A 21,207-nucleotide genomic window follows, 5' to 3' on the forward strand; every position below is an offset into this window, starting at 1 on the left:
CAAAACAAACAAACAAACAAAGACAGATCAGGAAACAGAACCAAAGAAAGCATATAACACTGTCAACAAAATCAGATACAAATAAACAAGGACTCTGATCAACAGTTTAAAAGGTAGAGTATGATCAACACACACGGGCAGCGGGCTGTGTCCCCAAACTGCTCGTCCTGGAAGTGAGGGTGATGGACCCGTCACCACTCATGAGGGGATCACAAGGCAGGCCTTGCGGTCTGAGGACACACGCAAGGACAGAAGAGAGGAGGAAGGGGCCACAGGAGGCCAGAAGCCTGATGGGTGTGCACCCCAATATTCATTCTAAATTAAAAGCCAAACCTTAAACTACTAGCAAAAATACCATAAAACATGACAGGAAGAAGAACCTCAAAATGAGTTTCATTTGCTGGGTCTTTTGTTAACGAAGGCCACGTTTTCCTATTGCAGACGGTGACAAAATCAGTAGCTTCTGACACAAACTCAACCAAGAAACCACACCAATCTGGAACAAATTAGCACATTCCTTGGGTCAAAAAACAAACCCATCAAAACTTACTAGGGTATGACCAAAGCTGTGCTCAATAGCAAAAAATGAGCCCAAATCCATCTATTACCAGAGAAGAGAGAGAACTGAGATTCATCTCAACAGGCTACAAGGTGGATGTTCAAAAGACGCATGGGAAGGAAAGAGAAAGGAGTTAATGATGAAATTGGAAATCCATGAGTCAAGTAAACAATGGAACCAGAAAAGAAATTTAAGAACGGATTGTAAGAAAAGATCAATAAAGCGGATCCAACTGCTACAAACTGATCAATAGAGGAAGCACATGGATTCATAGAGGGAAAGTGAGAGGAAATGTAACTGTGGATGTGGAGGAGAAACTTTAAAGACTGGAGAGAATAAAATGGGTCTTTTAAAATTCTTGGTGAAACCTTCCCAAGCATCTATGCTGCATTGACCTTCCAAGTAGAGCCTGGACCAGGGAGCTCTGCAAAACCCAACTGCAAGATGGGTTCTGACCATACTACAGGGCTCTGCTGCCCTTTCGAGGGGCAGCCAGGTTCCCCCCAAAAAAGAAAATTGCGGGTGGAAGTGGGCTTGCCCCAAACTATGATCTTAAACTATGGCCTAGGGATAGAGAGGAAAAAAGAGGCGTTTGGAGCTAAGTCTTCTGTTCTGAGACTATATAAAATGAGAACAGAGAATGCTAACAAGGCAGCCCCATTATAGTGTCTAGTAAAGTCACTGTATCTGATCTGTTCTCTGTACCAATATCTAACTCACTGAGTTCACTCAAGTAAGCCATAAAGTATTATTAGCAAAGACCTCAAATGAGGAAACAGAGATACACTGCTATCAACTTGCCCAACGTCACACAGCGGGGACCCAAACCCAGGGCACCATAGGAACTCTAACCATGAAACTATAAGACAAACCCTTCTGACACCCCCCAACACACACACACTCTCTCTCTCTTGCACACCCACATACAATGTGCCCTGGCAAAGCAGAGTGTGTACTGGGATGCTGCATTAGCTCTGTGGCAGGAGTCTGCCATCAATCACACCACACACACACACACACACACACACACACACACACACACACACACACGTGTGTGCAGGTGCCCATGGATTCCCTGGAACTGGAGTTACAGATGGCTGTGAGCCTCCATATGGGTGCTCAGAACCAAACTCAAGTCTCAGCAAGAGCAGTGGGTCTCTGCAGCCCTCGATCCTGGTTTCTGAAATGATTCTCCAGTAACAGCAACTAGCATTCCTTAGAGAAAACTCCCTCAAGGGCTTGAACAAAGAATATACAAGATGAGCCTGGAGCATCATGCAATCAGAAAGAAAGCCCAGGGAGCGCTCAGAAAGCAAGTGACAGGGTTTATCAAAGGGACATGAAAGGCAGCTAAGAGCCTTCAACTCTCAGAATGACTGGAGCATTGAGATGCATAGCCAGAGCCCAGATTACATCCCCAAATCTAAAATAAAACATCCAAGAGTCTAAACAGAAATAAGTATAAGAAATTGAATAAATAACCAGGAGGGAAGAGAGCGCCGGGTACCGAGGCCTCATAAATAAGGCATGCGGACCCTGGAGGAGGTGGGACCGACCCCTGCTGCCTAAGTGCAGCTGGTGCCCAGTGCCTTCCAGCAGAGTGAGCATCATGGAGAGGGAGGAAGGGATGGGAGTCACCTCACAGGGAGGAACTAGATGGCCGCACCTAGGCAGGTGACCCATGTCATGTGACAGCGGGTGGACTTGCTCTTTCCTGAGGACAGTGGCCCCATTGTCAGCCTGAGGCCCTAAACTAGGGAGACATCCTTCCCATCACCCAGCAGAACTCTCAAGATCATTGCAAACATGGCAGTCTAAGGGACTGTCACAGCTCAGAAGCTCCAGGGGACAGTACAACTAGATTTTATAGGGTCTCCTGAGCCATGAAAAGGACACTGGGTGAGAGCTAAGGAAAGGAGACAGATTAGCTAACAGTAACCACGCTATCAGTGATGTTTCCATAGCAACATCAGCAAAGGTGAAGACAGTGTAGTGTGCCCAGAACTCTATGCTCCCAACTCTCTAACCTAAAACTGTTCTTAAAAGCACTTCCTACTCTTGCAGAAGACCCACATCAGGTGGCTCACAACCACCTCTAACTTCAGCTCGAGGGGATTCAATATCTTTTTCTGGCCTCCAGGGACATCCCCCCCACCCCACTCCTCAACTCACACACAGGGCATACAGACACACCCATAAACAGAGATAAAATAAAAATGTTAGGGCGGTAGTGGCGCACGCCTTTAATCCCAGCACTGGGAGGCAGAGCCAGGCGGATCTCTGTGAGTTCGAGGCCAGCCTGGTCTACAGAGCAAGATCCAGGAAAGCTGTAAAGCTACACAGAGAAACCCTGTCTCGAAAAACAAACAAAAAGAAAAACAAAATTTTTTTTTAAATGTTAAAGACATTTGAAAAAATAAAATAGAAAGGTTTCTGAATACCCTCCCCTCCCTGCCTCTCTCTCCCCCACCCTCTCTATCTGCCAAGGGAGAAGCTTAAAAGGCAGCTGCTAACATTCCACACCCTTTCCTGACACAATCTCCAAGCAAGCCAGGAAGACCACTTCCTTGAGTCCACAGATGCACTTAGTGGTGAAACAGTCCAGGTCCACAGACGCCCACTAGGTACTTCCTGGGCTTCTGGTGGGGTGACACCTCTGGCACTGGAAAGAATGCCTGCTTCAGCTGGTGCTGTCTCCAAAGCACGGACTAGTTCATCACTTGACTATATGTTTACAGAAAGCACATGCTTGTACAAACTCGTGTGCACACTCAGGGTGAGATGGGGTGGTGGGGGTGTTGCTGACCTCTGTCATCGTGGGCTACCAAGGAAGTGCTGGCAAAAACCCACACCAGGCCACCAAGGCCATGAAGGGTTTTCAATATCCAGGTGTGGGTTCTCAGTGGCTATCCACAGCTCTCGCCCTTCAACACTGGCTGAGAACACCTGTGTCTGTTGTGGACCATACGGGTACCACCTATGGACACTAACCAGGCTCACAGAGAAGGGCCATCAATCAATCATCTCTAACCTGGGCCCAGGTCTGTAACCCACACTTGTTCCTAAAACCTCCTTCTCCACAAACCCCAAGTATTCTTTACAGGGGGGAAAGAGTAAAGTAAGGACAGCCTCACTGGTGAACAGCTATGCCCAGGCTGAAGCCACATTAGGTCACAATGTACCTTATTGGGAAACTGGGCATCTCCAGAACCTTCCAGGAAGGAAACACCTCTGAGTGACATCTATCACCAATAAAACCAAATGACCAGTGAGGGGTCCCAATCCTGGCTATGGACATAGAAAGCCAGACCTGGGCTCATGCCCTGTAAAGATAGCATCTGGGCAAGTTGAAGAACAAGAGGAGGGCGGCATGGGCACAGAGGGCATTCTTCAGAGACGACGACTTGCCTAGAGAGGCTGATGAAGAAGGAAGCAAGTATCTGCGCTCAGTGACGAATGTGTCACATCAGCACTTGGGAGGCAAGCCCTTGAACTTCAGGTCACCCTGGGCTACATAGTGAGACTTTGAAAAAAAATCAGAGGCTGGGTTATGGCTCAGTGGTGGTGGTCTGCCTACGTGCAAGGTCTTATGTTTCATTTCCACAAGACACTAAAAAGGAATAAAAAAGCCGGGTGGCGGCGGCGGTGCACGCCTTTAATTCCAGCAAAGGCAGGTGGATCTGTGAGTTTGAGGTCAGCCTGGTCTATATAGAGTTCTAGGGCAGCCAAGGCTACACAAAAATGCCTATTTCAAAAAAACAAAAGAAAAATCAACAAACAAAAAACAAAACAAAAAAGAGAGAAAAATAAGAGGAAGGTGAGGAAGTAAAGAATGAGGAGGAAGAGGAAGGAGAGGAAGAAGGAAGAGGAGGAGGACCAGAGAAAGCTCATGGCTCCAGGGATCTGGAACTGGCCCCAGCAGACTCCCAGAGCAGCCATCGCTTGCCTACCCAGAGCAGGGATGCACTCAGGCTCCCAGAGCCCATGTGCACAGGCTGCCTGTTCCCCTGCAGCTCTGACCTCAGGGAGAAGCAGGTTGGGGCTGAACCTACAGGCTCTCCAGCCTCCTTCCTGTCCTCATGGGAGCTAAAGTTTCTAATCCTTTAAAGACACAAAGAACCTGACCTGCTTAAAGTAAATATGGCTAGGTAGGGTTTTGCAACCTGAGCTCTTGGTCAGCACCTGGTGACCTGGATGGACTATACAAGCTGAGGAGTGGTTGAAGTCAGGGGTTACTAGAGGTGTATGTGTATCTATGTGATATATGAGAGGGATGTGCTAGTGTGTGTGGAGTATGTGTGCAGTGTGCACACAGACATAAGACATGCTTGTGTGGTGCACACATGAATGTGGGGGTATAGAGATGTGTGTGGTAGGCAGTGTGTAGTGTGTATAGGGGTGTGGCATGCATGTGATGAAGAGATGAAGTCCCCCGGGCCCCCCAAATCTGGACCCAACAGGCACCCTGAAGGCAAATGACACATAACTCACTCCATTTGTCCAAAGGGCAGGAAAAAGCAATAAGACCTTTAATTTTAAAAAGGCACAGCTGGGCAAGTTCTTCATTAACACAGGCCTAAAAGAAAACAGGAGGTTACCACTGTGAGCTAGCCTGTGACAGGAACCCAGACAAGCCCAGTCCTAGTGGAGGGGTTCCAGACAGGACTGAGGGTCTGCGGGGGGAGGGGGGCAGAGGCAAGACCATGGGGACATGGTTATACCCACAGAACCTGTCTTTCAAGTTACTCACACCACCTCTCCCCCAGCTGTTATGAGAGGGCCCCAAATGGCCCCTTCACAGCTGGGAGTGGAGGAGAGAGCAATCCCAATTAAGGTCCCAGGCTGTCAATGGCATCAAGTTATTAATCTCCTTGTAGTAAATGTGAACCGGGACCTGCTTACACAGCCAATTGAGCATGCTCTAAATTAGTGTTTGCAGGTAATTGATTCAGCTGCCAGCCCTGTGCCAGCCAGCTACAAGCCGGTTACGCCACTAACATTAAATAATACGAGGTGCTAAAACGGACCGCCTGATTGGGCCTGGAGTCGGATGCTGGGCGAGCCGATTTGTCCAAACATCAGCATCTTATTGGTTTAACACAATTTACTGCACCTCAATTTTGGAAAATGATTTTCACTTCCTTGCTGGCAGGCACAGCACAGAGGAGAAGGCAGTGTCTTCATAAACGACATCAGCTAGCTTACGCTCTTTTCAACATGCCCTCAAGATTGTCTAATAAATCTCTGATAATTAAAGGGGGGAGAGACAAGGCTTAGAATATGGTCTCTAGCTGGCACCTGAGTCTGTGAAGTTATTGTCCTCCTGCTGCCCTCCACGACCCCAGCTTCCAGTCCTGGCTTAGAGTCTTCCGGCCCCATCCCCATGCCCCTTTGTGTGGCTCACAGATTTGAGGGATGCCCACCATGAGTGCAGGGCACCATCAGCACACACAAAAAGGAAGCTCATGTCCTTTTGGCCCCATGAGTCCACTGCCCACGTAACACTTGGGCTGCCCTGAGCTACCTGGGCAGCAGTCCAGCCTGTGTTAAAAGGGCCACGTCCCCTGGGTAGCCAACAACACCTGCTTTAGAACGCTTGATTTCTAATTTAGGAAAGTAATTCTGCAGTCTCCAGTGGTATGCAGGGTGTTAGAAAAATAGCTCAGATCCTTTTCTTCTCCCTTCCTTCCTTCCTTCTTCCCTCCCTCCCTCCCTCCCTCCCTCCCTCCCTCCCTCCCTCCCTTCCTTCCTTCCTCCCTCCCTCCCTTCCTTCCATCCATCCATCCCTCCCAGACTCGTTTCCCGACACCAGCTGCTCTGCAGGAAGATGACATAGCTCCTGAGGCATCTTCTCATTCTCATGGACACAGGCTGTACGAAGGAAACAGAAAGTGACCCAGGCAGTGTCAGACAGGCCTGCCTGTGGGAAGAGAGTTTGGGACTAAGAGGCGTTCCAATTCATAGCTACAGACATTCAGGGGGCAGACATCCTCAGCTGTGATGACATCTGTGGACAAATGTCTCCCACTCCCTTCAGGAGCAGACTTTGCAGCTCATTCCTGTTACTGCTGCCTCCACTCTTGCCTTGGGCACGCCCATTCCCACCAGCCCCTTTATGCTGAGCTCTCAGGGGCCCAATGATCAGGGGCTCCCATTGGCTGAGGCCCACAGACAAACACTGTTTTCCTCTAGACCAGTGCTTCTCAACCTTCCTACTGCTGTGAACCTTTAATACAGTTCCTCATGCTGTGCTGACCCCCAACCATAAAATTATTTTGTTGCTACTTCATAACTATAATTTTGCTATGTTATGAGTTGTGATGTAAATATCTGATATGTAACCTCCCCCAAGGGGTCGCAACCCATAGGTTGAGAACCACTACTCTAGAAGCTAGAATTCTAGATCTTCTATTATGGGCCACAGATGGATGTGGCACACATTGTACACATGAGAGAGTCAGCTGGCCATCATGGAAATCTGTCTACTTGGTGCCCTCTGTACACCTGGCCAGACACCTCCCACTATGCCAGCTAAGCTTCAGGCTGTCCATAACTCGGGGATCTAGTCACCAAGGAAAGGGAGCCTGCAAGCTCTCCCCAGGCTCAACTCCAGAAGAATCCCAACACCTTGTGCAATGCACAGCCTGTGTTTGAATCTTAGCTTAAGGAAAACAAATCCCAAATGAAAAAAGACAGGTTTACATCAATGCAAATGACAGTACTAAGAAATTACAGCTAGGGCCCTGGAGGGAGGGTTCAGGTATCAAAAGCATTTACTGATCTCCCAGAGGACCCACATCAGATAGATCCCTGGGACTCAAGGGTCAGAAGAGATTATCTTCTTACCTCCATAGGCATGCACGTGCCCTCACACACATTAATACATCAAATAACCAAACAAACCACAGTCAGTCTTTGGCAGAAGAGGGGGGCTGACTCTAACCCTGTGGATACCAACCAGCCTCCCCAGAGGCCTTTCAAATCCCTCGTACCCAAACATTCTCCCCCAACACTTCAAATCAACTGGAGGTTATTTATAAGGCCTAACCTAACACTATGTCAATAGTTGTTACACTGTGTGTATGCACAGTTCACTTACTGATTCAAGTTAAAAGAAAAAAGTTTGCGCCAGCCACAGTTGGCTGAATCTGTGATGTGGGAAAGCTGCTCAGGTACAGAAAGCTGCTTAAACTGTTAATTTGGTTAGACGAGGTAATGGCAGGGTGGTTATAGGAAGAGAAAGGTCTCACTGACTGAAGCATCTCCTGAGATATTTACATGGGAAATGACATGATGTCTGGACTGTTCACATATGCCAGCAAACCAAAACACAAACACAAAACTAAACAACAATGGATGAGGGCCTTGGGGCTTATTATGCTATTATAAGTCCTTTAGATTTTTGAAAAACAACAGCCAAGACATTCTTTGTCGCATACCCAAAGCCCATGTAGCTCTGCCTATGAGCTGCAGCAAGGCCAGGGGCAGGAGCTGAGGAAAGAGTGTCTCGGGGTCCCTTCCAGAGCCAACCCCCATCAGCACGGGGCACAGCTGGCTGGCAGGCAGAGACTGTGAAGGGCCACACATAGGTGAGCTATTCTTGCTCCGATTTCTTGGTTATTTTTATTTGAGGCATCTGTTATGGGTCACTATGAGTCAACTCAACTGAGAACAGGTTTCTGGGGCAGTGCCAGTCTGAGAGACTCATCACTCCTGCCTCCCTGGGCCAGCCCTACAGCTCTCTTCCCACCTTAGATCCTTGGGGAGTGGGAATGCTGTGCAGACTGCAGCCAGAGAGACTGTGCCTGCCCTTCCCCAGTGTCCTTGGTGAGACAGAGCCTTGGCTTTGATGGACAGCTGTTACATGCCCCCTCCCGGGACATCACAGCAGCTGAGGAAAGCCATCTGAACAATTCCGTGCCCTTCAGAACAGGAAGAGAACTGGCTATAGGTGCTCAACTCACCTCTCAGGGTTGAACTCTGGGAAAGGCCTCCATCTGCAGGCCCACAGTGAGAAGATGTGCCGTGCTGGCCACTGCTGACCCTACCTGTGCCTGAGTTACTGTTCACACTGATGCAGCCAGCAAGGCCATGGGGTATGGGCTAGCACAGTAGTCCTTTCTCTGTTACTATAATAAAATACCCAAGACAGGCTATTTTATAAAGAAAAGAGGTTTGTATGGCTTATAATTTTGGAAGCTAAAAGTTCAAGACCAGGTTCACTGGTTTGGCCTCCTAAGAAGCCAGAAATTTGGCCAGATGGTGGTAGCACATGCCTCTAATTTCAGCATTCGAGAGGGAGAGGCAGGTGGATCTCTGTGAGTTTGAGGCCAACCTAGTCTACCGAGCTAGTTCCAGAACAACCAGGGATATACAGGGAAATCTTATCTCAACAAACAAAGGAGCAAGAGATCTGGGTGTGGTCAGGTGGACTCTTTTTAATAATAATGCTTTCTCAAGAACTGAGTCCTCTGAGTACAGGAGACCCAGGGACACAAGGGCCTCCTCCCATTGGGTCCCACCTCAAAGGTCCAACCCCACTCACGTCAGCACACTGTGGGCCCAGCTTCCAAGACAGGGGCCTTTGAAGACACATCAGCACCCCTGGCACAAAGCAGGCCTGATGGTGGACTTGGGGCTATGGACATGGGAAAGGGGGTGGCAGCTGCCAAGCGCTTACAAGCTCAGGTAGGAAAGGGAACCTGGGATGGGTAGGGTGATGCACCTCTCCAGTGTCACTTTCCCAGAGCTTCTGGTCACTGGTGGGAGACCCAGGACGTAGGCTGAGAGGGTGGGGGTATGATCTGAGTCAAGGGATTCCTTGACCATGGGTAGCAGTAAGCCTATCCCTGGGTCATGTGGTAGAGCTGGGCAGCCCCAGGAAGCACCTGAGCATGCCAACCTGCATGTGGCAAGTCTAATTGGTGCTGAAGGCAGATGGGGCTCTCCAGGGTGCTTTATGAGCCACTTAACCACCCCTCGACCCAGTCGCCCGAGCACAACAGACATAATGGTGGTGTTTACACATAAAAACAGGCAAGCTGTTTTACTAGTGGCTTTTAGAGGCACAATTATGGCTATTTGGTAAAGTTTTCCCCACCAATTGCAGAAACAAAGTCCAAACATGGAATGATGGGAGAGTAAACCAGCCTGGAAAGTTATCAAGGCCCATTACCATCAAACACTCTGCCAGGAGCCAGGGTGATGGCCGCCACCAGAGGGACCATGTTCGCCGCCTAGGATCCCAGTGCTGCACATAATCCCCACTCGGTCTGCACACAGTGTGTGCCAGCCCTTTATCTGTTACTTGCTTGGGGGACATAGATTGTTGGGGTTTTTTACATTTTAATCTTTATGCAGAGAGACACAGCTTACCTTTCCATCTCGTATTCTTTCATTCCCACTTTTATAGCCTTCATTACCTAGAGCATGGGTATTAAGCAAAGACATTTGTATTAAGCAGATAACTAACACGGCCTTATAAATAATGTATAACACTTTTTCAAAAGCTCCTCTTTAAAAGAAAAAAAAAAGGAGGGGTGATCCACGCACAGTGGTGCAGCAAAGTGACAAATTAGACCATTTTAACAGCTCTGAGACCCACAGAGTTTATTTAAACCACTGTGGAGCACTTTCCTTTGGAAGCTGATAACCACCACCCTACAGCTTGCAGGAGGCCGGCACCCTAAAGACAAAAGATTTGACCAAGATGTTTGGCAAATCCTGAATATTAGGAGAGGGCTTTATTATTTTTATTATTTGTTTACTTTTGCCTAATTTTTATAAAGAGAGAAATTAGCTGGGACAAGAGATTACATCACCTTCCTGCCATCCTTGTTGCCCCTAGGCTAAGCTGGGATGGTCCCTGAGCAGGCAAGACACCCCAGGTACCTGAGTGGCTTTGAAACACTGGCTCCTTCACATGTGAAGGTGTTTCTGGAAAAATGGGTGATTGGGTAGACTTGGTAAAGCACACCTGCAGGACCAGCTTTACTTGGGAGGTGGAGTGGAAGGATCATAATTTTGAGATGGCCTGGGCTACATAGTGAGCTCAAGGCCATCCTGGAATATATAGCCAGACCCCGTCTTTAAAAAAAAAATAATAAGGAGGAGGAAGAAGAAGAGGAGGAGGAGGAGGAAGAGGAGGAGGAGAAGGAGGAGAAGAAGGAGGAGACGGAGGAGAAGGAGAAGGAGAAAGAAGGAGAAGGAGGAGAAGGAGGAGAAGGAGGAGAAGGAGGAGAAGGAGGCGGCGGCGGCGACGGCGGCTCAGGGGTTAAAGAGTGCTTGCTGCTCACTCAAGAGAACTGGAGTTTGGATCTCAGCACTCACACTGGGCAGCTCCTAACGGTCTATAACTCCAGCGCCAAAGGATCCACTGCCCTCTTCTGGCCTCTAAAGGCACTGCACTCATATGCACATGTATTAAACAGACACATGCAAATGCACATAGGTACAAATAAACAAACAATAATCTAAATTTTAAAAATAAGGAAAAAAAGGATGGTGGTGTGGTGGTTTGAATAAGAATGGCCCCCACAGGCTCGTAGATTTGAATGTTTGGTCACCAAGGAGTGGCACTATTTAAAAGGATTAGGAGGTGTGGTCTTGTTGGAGAAGTGTGTCACTGGAGGTGGGCTCTGAGGTTATAGAAGCCCATGCCAGGCCCAGAGTCTCTCTCTTTCGGCTACTTCTGGATCCAGATACAGAATCTCAACTTCTCCAGCACCATGTCTGCCTGTGTGCCACCATGCTCCCTGCCGTGCTGATAATGGACTAAACCTCTGAAACTGTAAGCTACCCAATTAAACTCTTTCCTAAGAGTTGCTGTGGTCACGGTGTCTCTTCACAGCAACAGAACACTGACAGGAACTGGAATTATAGTTACAGACAAAAGATGCTTTAACATAGCTGGGGAGTGCCAGCACACCAGGGAGGAGAGCTCTGCTGTCTTGGAAGTAGGGCAATTTGGTTGGGACAGTCCCCAAGGACTGGGATCGTGACCTTCATGGAGGGAGGTGCCTTAAGATGGAGAGAGGGAGCAGAGGCTCTCCATCCCTGCCCTGCACCAACCATGAAAGAGAGAATTTCTCCCGAGAAGCTTTCTGCTTCCATGTGGTCCTTTATCTTCCTTACAGTTCTCCCATCCAACCCACAGTGACTCAGTCTGTGATGGTTTGGATGTGAAATGTCCCCCATGGGTGGTGCTGCCTGGACAAGGCTGTAGAACCTTTAGGAGGAGCCCTAGCTGGAGGAAGAGGATGCTGATGAGTTGTCATTGAGAGCTACAGCCCAGCCTCACTTCCACCCCAGTCTCTCTGCTTCTTGGTGAGCTAAGATGGAGTCACCCACCCGTGGAGTGACCCCGCACATCACCAGGACAGACTGTGAGACAGAATATAGCCCCCTTCCTGAGGCGGCTCCCTGTCAGGTGTTCAATCACAGCAATCAGCAAGGTCATCACTGTCCTGCCCAACTGAAGTGGGTGCCCAACTCACCTCACGGTGGGCCTCACTGGAGATCCGATTCGTGTAGCGCAAAACCTCTAGCTCCATGTCTGTCTTGAAGACCCGGCTGCAGAGAGGAGAGAAAGAAAGGGCAAAGTCAGTGACCTGGCAGAGCCTAGACCTTCCCAAGGAGACCAAACACTACTCCTAGGAGCTAGGTCAGAGTGGCCCAATACCCACAGCAATGTGCATCCTGAGCTAGCTAGAAAATAACCTGGGGTTGGAACGGGGCAGCTGCCCTTTGTCCTACCGCAGGCCACAGGCAGGCAGGCTGCAGCGATGGTGGCTGTAGCTCTGGGACTCATCCTGCCTGCTTGAGCCCCAGCTTCCTTATCCACAGCAGGGGGGAATCTACAGGACAGAGGTGTTGGGCCTTAATCTTGAGGAGTGCTGCTGGCATCCCAGGGATCTGCCCCATTGGCTGAAGGTACCCTGGGATCTGCCCACTTCTAAGCCCTTGGGGCAGCAAAAGTGTCACTTTTAACCAAGGCAGAGATGGGGGCAAGACTTTCTACTGTGTGCAGGCACAACATGGAAACAGCTGGACTGCAGAGACGAGGAGACTGGGGAGGGCGAGGGTAGAGGCTGCGATGATGTGTCAGCAACCAGTTCCTCACAGCTAACTCCTGGTAATGGATCAGCCCGAATGTGCCGACTCGTGTCTAGTCCCTGCTCCAGCCTTATCCTTCAGTAAGAGGCATGGAAAAGGAACAGATGCTCATTTTCCACCTCCATGCATCTGAGGAAACTTCTTCAGATGGTCCATGGCATGAAAGGCACTAAGAGCACTGGCCAGACAGACTTGCACCCAGGTATGGCTGAGATGCCCTACACTGCGCCTTGTTTTCTTCGTTTGTCCCAGGGGTGCTGTGAGAATTAAAGAGCTGGTTTTTTGTTTTTGAGACAAGGTCTCATTATGTAGCCCAGGCTGGCCTTGAACTCTCCAATATGCGTGTGCCCAGGAGAGTCTTGCATTTGAAAGCACCAAGAATAGTGCCAGGCACCTGGCCAGAGCTGTGTGTGGCTATGAGGGTGTTGCCTCATCCACACTGATCACCTTGAAGCCTTAGATGAGCTGCCCTAACCCGCATCAAAACAGAACTACCATCCTTCAGTACTCAGGTGATTGCTTTTGGGACCCCAGTCACACCCAAATCCACAAATGGCACACAGCCTCCACATGTCCCGCTATACTTAAGAGTCAGTCATTTCCAGATGACTTAGTTTACCCAACACAAAGGAAATACACAGTGACTGGCTGCTGTGCATTGTTCAGGAAAAAATGACAAGAAAATGGGCTTTGTGAGTACACTACACTGTGGCTTAAATCTGAAATATCCCCAGAGGTGGGGGGGGGGGCACTTACGTTTTGAGTCCTTGTCTCCAGACAGAGCACTGTTTGGGGGAGATTCTAGAACTTTAAATAGGCTCTAAATAGAGGAAACAGGTAACTGGGGTGGGACCTTAAAAAATACTACCACTTCCTCTAAGTGCTCTCTGCTTCCTGGTTGGCCAGGGACTGAACACCTCTCCTCTGCCACACACCTGGCCACCATGATGCTCTGCCCAAGAGCACAGGGCCAAACAGGTATGGATGAAACTGTGAACCAGAACAAATCCTGCCCCTCCCTTCAGTGTCTCCGGGAGGTATTTTGGTCACATGGATGCAAAAGGGACTGACAGAAGTTCAGACACAGTCACCCAGGACTCACTACCGAGCATATGAACTACACGTGGGGTGAGTGCTGGGGCAGGACGATGGCCCAGGGACAGTAGAGGCTGGAGCAGGCCGTTCCCATGCACTTCCTTTAGATTAGATTCAGTGTGTGCTCAGTGCTTGGAATATGCAGTATTGATTTTTAGAATGTTCTGGAAGTTCCTCTTCATTGTGGTTGACTGAACCCATAGAAATAGGGGATAACTGCACTTCCAAACATGGTATTTACAGCAAGCCCACCTAGAAAGCTGGACACACCTTAAAAAATAAACACAGCCTTCTTTCTTCTTAAATTGCCATTTTCCAGGGTCTTCCTTATGTAGGTCCCCTGCATGGCAACAGAGGTTGGCTACTTTGCTCTAACTCACCTCCTCAGGCCCCACGGCACTCATCTCCCAACAGCTGAGAGAACTGAGCTAACCAGTCCTCTCCAGGAGTCTCAATGGCCCCTTACTTCAGCTTAGGTATACAGGTGCCTGGGGCCTAGCCCAGGTCTGCTTCTTCCCCAAGGGCCCTCCCTTCTCAGTACACTTCCTGATCATTCATCTCAGAAATCAGTTTCCCAGGAAACGCAGCCTGAAAAGACATCTTCATCCCCATTTTACAGTCAGGTAAACTGTGACTCAGCCAAAACAACTCTGCCTCAGTGGCTCCCTTGCCCTCACACTCCACACAAAACAGGAGCTCTATACTCAAACTACTGATCATGAACAACAGAAAAGGATCATGCTCAACCATTCAAAAGCTCAGGAGTGAGAGAGATTGTTCCAAGCATACATCAGCAAATAAGATGATGACTGGATATAGTGAGATACTTTTACGATTTATTTTTATTATTATTTTAAATTATGAGGATGTCTGTGTGTGGGTTTGCGCACTTAAATGTCATTGCCTATGGAGACCAGAAGAGGGGATTGGACCACAAGAGGTTGGAGTTACAGGTGGTTGTGAGCCACAGTGTGGGTGCTGAGAACTCAGGTCCTGCACTGAACCATCTCTGCAACCCCTGGGATGTTTTTAGAAAGTGGCATTGGTCTGGGAGTATGACTAAAACTAAAATCACAAGAAGAATTGGGTGGGTTCATTTCCACAGAGACATAAGATGCTTAAGAACACCCAGTGATGTGCTAAAGAAGACAGCTTTCCTCTCAACAAGAGAAGAAAAAGGCAAATGAAAGTCTGGCACAGAAGCCACAGTGACTCACAGGGTTAGCAGGATAACACGCAAGCAGAACAGGAGTCTCGGGGTGGGGTGGGCCACTCTGCATTATTTGCATCCTGATTCAGTGCAGTAGGAAACACGTGCCGCCTATGGTGCCATCAGATATAAGTTGCGGCCTACAAGCAGCATGGATATGAAGGAGCAGGCTAAATGCCGCCAACAGGAATCCAGAAGTTGGAATGCTCTGCTGCACCATAGCCACTGCAACTGTCCCCCTAGAGGGCAAATACTGATGCCTCGGTCCCAGCCTGCAGTGATGTGGTGCAGAGTTGGAGGAAGGTGTCCTCAGGGGACACAAGGTGGCTGGTTATTCCTCTTGATCTCGGCTTGAGTAGCTTCCTTTCACCACACATATCTGGCTTTACTACAGACCCAGAGAAGCCATGGACTGAGACCCCTGAAAACAGAGCTAAAATAAGCCTTCCTCCTTTACACTGAATATCTCAGGGATTTTGTCACAGTGGCAGAAAGCTGACTAACGATCACGGGTAAGAAAATGTTACTACATCCAGGGAAGAGATGGGGACCACATGGGATGTGTCAAGGACAACTGGGGAAATTCCTGTTTGTAATTATTTTCTAACTAAAGAAAAAGACTTGCTCATTAGCATTTTTACAGATTTATTTATGTGTATGCCTGAGCATACGCGTGTGTATCACATGTGTGCAGGTGTGCCTGTGGAAGCCTGAAGTGGCTGTTGGGTCTCCTGGAACTGGCGCCACAGATGCTTGTAAGATGCCTGATATGGGTGCTGAGAACTGAGCCCGGGTTCTCTGCAAGAACAAGGTCTTAGGGTCTCTGCTGCTGCCACAAAACACCATGACCGTCTTGGGAAGGAAAGGGTTTATTCCATCTTACAGCTTGTAGTCCAGCATCCAGAGAAGTCAGGGCAGAAACCTGGAGGCAGGAGCTGATGCAGAGGCCAGTACTGGCTTGTTCCTCATGGCTTCCTTATAGCACCCAGGACTACCAGCCCAGGGTGGAACCATCTAGTGAACTGGGCCTTCTCTCATCAATCACCAATAAAAACAAACAAACAAACAAAATCTCCACAGGCTTCACCACAGGCCACAGATTTGGTAGGGGGCATTTTCTCAATTGAGGTTCCCTATTCTAAAATGACTTTAGCTAATGTCAAGCTGACATAAAACCAGCCACACGGGTTGGGGATTTAGCTCAGGGTTGGGGATTTAGCTCAGTGGTAGAGTGCTTGCCTAGCAAGTGCAAGGCCCTGGGTTCGATTCCTCAGATCAAAAAAAAAAAAAAAAAAAAAAAACCAGCCACACAAGCAGTAAGTGCTCCTCACTGCTGAGCCATCTCCCTGGCCCCCCCTTATCACACTGTACATATTTATGGGTACAATAAGGCATTTCAATATGTTTGATGATCCTATCAGTGTACTTAGCAAATTATTAAAAACAAACAAACAAACAAAAAACCCTCAGGCACCAGGTGGTGATGGCACACACCTTTAATCCCAGCACTTGGGAGGCAGAGCCAGGTGGATCTCTGTGTGTTCAAGGACACAGCCAGCATGGCAGACACACGCCTTTAATCTCCATACCAACCATAGAAGACCTGGAGGTCTGTACAAACAGGCACTGACGAGGAGGTCATGTGGCTGGGTTTACAACCAATGAGAAAACAGAACAGAAAATCTATAAAAAGATAGGACACACAGAGGTAGCTCTCTTGTGGAGAGGAAGAACAGCAGAAGCAGTGAAGGGTAAGGTTTTCCGCTCTTGCTCTGACCTCGTGGTTTTTAGCTCTGCAATTGGTTCTGTGTTTCTTATTTAACAAGCCGGTTACATCTACAAGAGAGAGACAGAAAGGACCAGAGAAACAGAGAGACCACGCAGAGGGAAGAGAGCAGAAAGAGAAAAAGGCAGATTTTCTAATTTTTAAAAGTATACAAACATTGCTTTTACTCTAACAAAAGGGTTTTGTTTTTTTAAAAAAAAGATATACCAAAGGGGCATAAATTAAAATATGGAGTAATTCTTCTCCTTTGCAGATCTGGGGCTGGGACCAGCGTTTCATGTGTACTAGGCAAGGGTTCTACTGCAGAGCTACACACGTGCCCTGGAGGCCTACAGCTGGTGGTTATGCAAGGGGGAAAACCTCTTTGCTTTGCTACTAGAAGCTACCCTTGAAGAAGGCTGGATGGGGTGTCAGGACAAGAAGGAGCTGCCCTCTGGGGAACATTCCAAAGCTCTGCATAGACCACAACCACAGCGATGTTGATGCAAACCCAGTTTTATAGTTTTGCTCATTTTTATTTCTGTTGTTATTTTTACCCTTTACAGTTATCTTCTCATCCCAAACATGTAAGATTTACTGCTCAACAAAGCACAGAGGAAAAGGTAAGAATCCTGACCAAAAAACCCGTGCAGAGTTGGAGGTGAGGAGAGCATCATGGGATGTGACGGGGGTTTCCTGCAGCCTTGGCTTACAGGGGAAGGAATTGGGTTCAGAGATTGTGCAGAGCAGTCATGGAGGAGGGCCCTGGATGTGACCAGCTGGCAAATGGAACTCAGGGAAGAGCCAAAAGTACCATCGCACTAAAAGCAGTGCTGTGAGAGATGACAGGCAGGGTGGAAGGCTGGACTGCGGTTCACCTTCCCTGTACTAGAGGAACCTTCGCTCTTTAAAAAATAATTAGCGTACATTAATTATACAAAATAATGGGCTTTACTTTGATTTTTTTCTACTTTTATTTTTTATAATAGTTCAGGCCATCCTTCAACTCATGATTCTCTGGTTGACTCCTAGATGACAGATTCAAAGGCATGTCCATCACGACGTGTGTGTGTGTGTGTGTGTGTGTGTGTGTGTGTGTGTAAGTGTAAAGTGCTATGCCATGCTCACCTTTCCTATTGGACCACCTCCCCTTTCTAAATAGTCCCCCATAGTCCCCCTTCTACACACACACACACACACACACACACACACACACACACACAGACACACACACACACGAGGGGGAATCTCCCCTTCTGAGCCTCACTGATTTCACTTAACATGCTGCTCTCCAGTTCCACCAATCTTCCTGCAAATAACACCATTTCATTCTTTGTGGCTCCTTAGTGTACATTTTCTTTTTCAGCCATTGGTGGGTTGATCCCCTAGAACAGCTGTTGTGAAGAGACAACAAACACGGTGTGCAGTTGTGTCTGCAGAGTTCTGACTTAGATTCATTTTGGTAAACACCACGGGTGGTTCAGCTGGATCATACGGCAGTTCTGTTGAGTTCCTCCATACTGATTTCCACAGTGGCCGTACAAGTTTACATTTGCACCAACTGGGACAGCCTACAGAATAGCAGAAAATTCACCTGCCAGGGCATTACTTCAAAAAATAGAAAATAAAATTGTCTTCATTAGGGTTTCTATCACTGTGAAGAGACACCATGACCATGGCAACTCTTACATAAAAACCAAAACCCAAACCCAAACCCAAAAACATTTAATGGGGTAGCTTATAGTTCAGAGGATGTGTATTTGTGGCACAGAACAGAGCTGAGGAATCTACGCACTGTCTGAATAAGACAGCAAGACCACACACAGTCTGGGGACTTCAGAAGCATGATTGACTTTCAGAAAAAAAAGAGGAGGCAGGCATGTAATACAGCTGTAATTCCAGGATTTAAGAGGCTGGGCAGGAAGAGCATGAGTTTGGGCTAACCTGGGTGACATAGTGAGATCCTGTAACTTGTCTTGGGGTAGGAGCAGGGCTGTATGAGGCCACTGCCTTCCTAGTCCTAGCCAGGTACCTTTTCATTCCCAGTCAGAGCCGGGGGAGTCCAACAGGACTGCACTGCTCTCCTCTCAGGCGAGAGGCATAGCCTCCTGGGAACTGCCGCTAGGCCCACAAAGAAGAGGTCCAGGCCAGACCATGCTGATGCTCTACTCCCCTCACACTCATCCCTAGAAGAGGCCCAGGCTAGACCCCCAGTACCCTTATTCTCTACACACTCATCCCTAGAAGAGGCCCAGGCTAGACCCCCTCAGTACCCTTATTCTCTACACACTCATGCCTAGAAGAGGCCCAGGCTAGACCCCCAGTACCCTTATTCTCTACACACTCATCCCTAGAAGAGGCCTAGGCTAGACCCCCAGTACCCTTATTCTCTACACACTCATGCCTAGAAGAGGCCTAGGCTAGACCCCCTCAGTACCCTTATTCTCTACACACTCATGCCTAGAAGAGGCCCAGGCTAGACCCCCAGTACCCTTATTCTCTACACACTCATCCCTAGAAGAGGCCTAGGCTAGACCCCCAGTACCCTTATTCTCTACACACTCATCCCTAGAAGAGACCTAGGCTAGACCCCCAGTACCCTTATTCTCTACACACTCATCCCTAGAAGAGGCCCAGGCTAGACCCCCAGTACCCTTATTCTCTACACACTCATCCCTAGAAGAGGTCCAGGATAGACCCCCACCACAGTGCTCTTATTCCCCCCCCACACACACTAATCCCTGGCTCCCTGCTGCAGTGGACTATCATCTCCATCATGGGAGAAAGAAGGCCAGATCCTGCACAATTCTCCGCCCCAAGCTGAGGCTCTGCTTATGGGTAACCAATGGGGCTGGAGGGTCAGAGCCCTGCCATTCAGCCTCTAGCTGATTTATCCAGGACTACTTTATAAAACAAAAACAAAAACAAAAACAAAAAAACCTAGCTGGAGTGGTCCACCCCTATAATCCCAGGATTTGGGAAACTGGGGCAAGAAGTTGGAATTTGAAGGCAGCATGAGCTACCTGGAGGTAATTTGCTCCACAAAGCAAATATAAAAAGCCAAACCAAAGAGACAAAAGTGGGACTAAGGCAAATCCCCCGGGAAGGCGGTACTCAGAGGCCTGGCTGGACTCTGACCATCCTGACTTAGTCTAAGCTTAAGCAGATAGCTGCAGATGCTGAGGTAACCAACGGGACAGCCCTGGCGGCTCCTGCCTGTGGATTCTCCCAGGTGCCAGGCAGACTTGAGGGCCTGTCCTACTCAGTTGGTTAATTACAAAACACTGCCCATACTGCCAACATATAGTCTGTCCAGCAGGCTGCACGGCTTCTTCCAGGTGATGAGACCACTTCTACTATGTTTGAGCCAAAAGGACAAGGAAAGGAGGCTCTCTGTCCTCCACAGGCTACTGAGCCTGAGGGAAGGAGTCTCATCTTCCAAGGAGGCATGAGATGGCTACTGAAAATATAGAATCCACCTACCAGTTTGACATCACCAGGAAAGGTCAAGGCCACCTCCTACAGGAAGTAACCAAGGAGTGGGGCTCAGGCTAGGAGCCTTTCTATGAAGCTGGGGTGGAAGGCAGCTTGAGCTTTCAGATGGGTCAAGAGGTACAGGTGATACGTGCTGGGAGATGTGGGTGCTGCTTGGCCTTTGGGGTGATGGCTGTGAGCATCATGATACCCAGGGGTCTACTCAAACAGAAAGGCAGCAGCAAACCAGGTCTCACAGCACACACCCATAACTTGAGCTCTCAGGAGGTGGAGGCAAGTCCACAAGTTTGAGGCCAGTCTAGGCACAGCAAAAAGCCAATGGCTGGATATGAGGCTCAGCAGCAGAGTAGTTATGTACACACACACACACACACACACACACACAGGCACCAACATGTGTGTGGGAAGATGAGGGATCACAGAAACTGGAGTCTCTTGCCACAGTCCTGAAATGACAAAAACTATATGAGGCAGAGATTTATTTGTGCAATCTTTTTTTCTCCTTAAATATTCACAGGTCACAGAACTGCCTCTAGGCATTAAACCCAGGATTAAGACATCAATTAACTGAGGTCTGAATGCAGCACTGATTAAAATAGTAGCAAGACAGGATGAAGTATTTCCCAGATCAGTCTCTAAGCATCAAGGTGCCAGCTTATTGAATAAAACCCATTAAAAGAGCCAGGAATTCCATCTCTCCCAAAGATGAATTCACAGGGGATGGTTCTGCAGGAGCCAGGTGAGCAGGGGTTCAATACCAAAGGACTCCCCAGGCCCTGCCCCCAACATCCCCCCACACTGGAGACTGAGGGATCAAAACAAGAGAATCACGAAATAACAGGAGAAACAAGAAAGGGGCTGGGGTTCTTTATCCTCAGGTGGCTTCTCCGGCAAGACCTCTCCAACAAGCCAGAGCCAAGCTCAGCCCCTAGAGGAGGGGGTGGGGACAGGCAGGTGGGAGGAAGTCTA

At 48.6% G+C, this 21,207-nt stretch overlaps 1 protein-coding gene across 2 annotated transcripts in view; it reads right to left on the bottom strand.

Moving 5' to 3' along the window:
• The window catches only part of Pepd (peptidase D), a 133,352-nt gene that overhangs the window by 65,647 nt on the left and 46,498 nt on the right, over nt 1-21,207 (bottom strand). For both annotated transcript variants that reach the window (XM_036185182.1, XM_036185190.1), the window contains 2 exons: nt 12,055-12,130; nt 9,935-9,981 (listed from right to left, as the gene is read on the bottom strand). In XM_036185182.1, the coding sequence (XP_036041075.1) occupies nt 9,935-9,981; nt 12,055-12,130 (123 nt within the window). The remainder of the gene's footprint in view (nt 1-9,934; nt 9,982-12,054; nt 12,131-21,207) is intronic.

The sequence above is a fragment of the Onychomys torridus genome, chromosome 1 (genome assembly GCF_903995425.1).
Source record: "Onychomys torridus chromosome 1, mOncTor1.1, whole genome shotgun sequence".
NCBI classification, from domain to species: domain Eukaryota; kingdom Metazoa; phylum Chordata; class Mammalia; order Rodentia; family Cricetidae; genus Onychomys; species Onychomys torridus.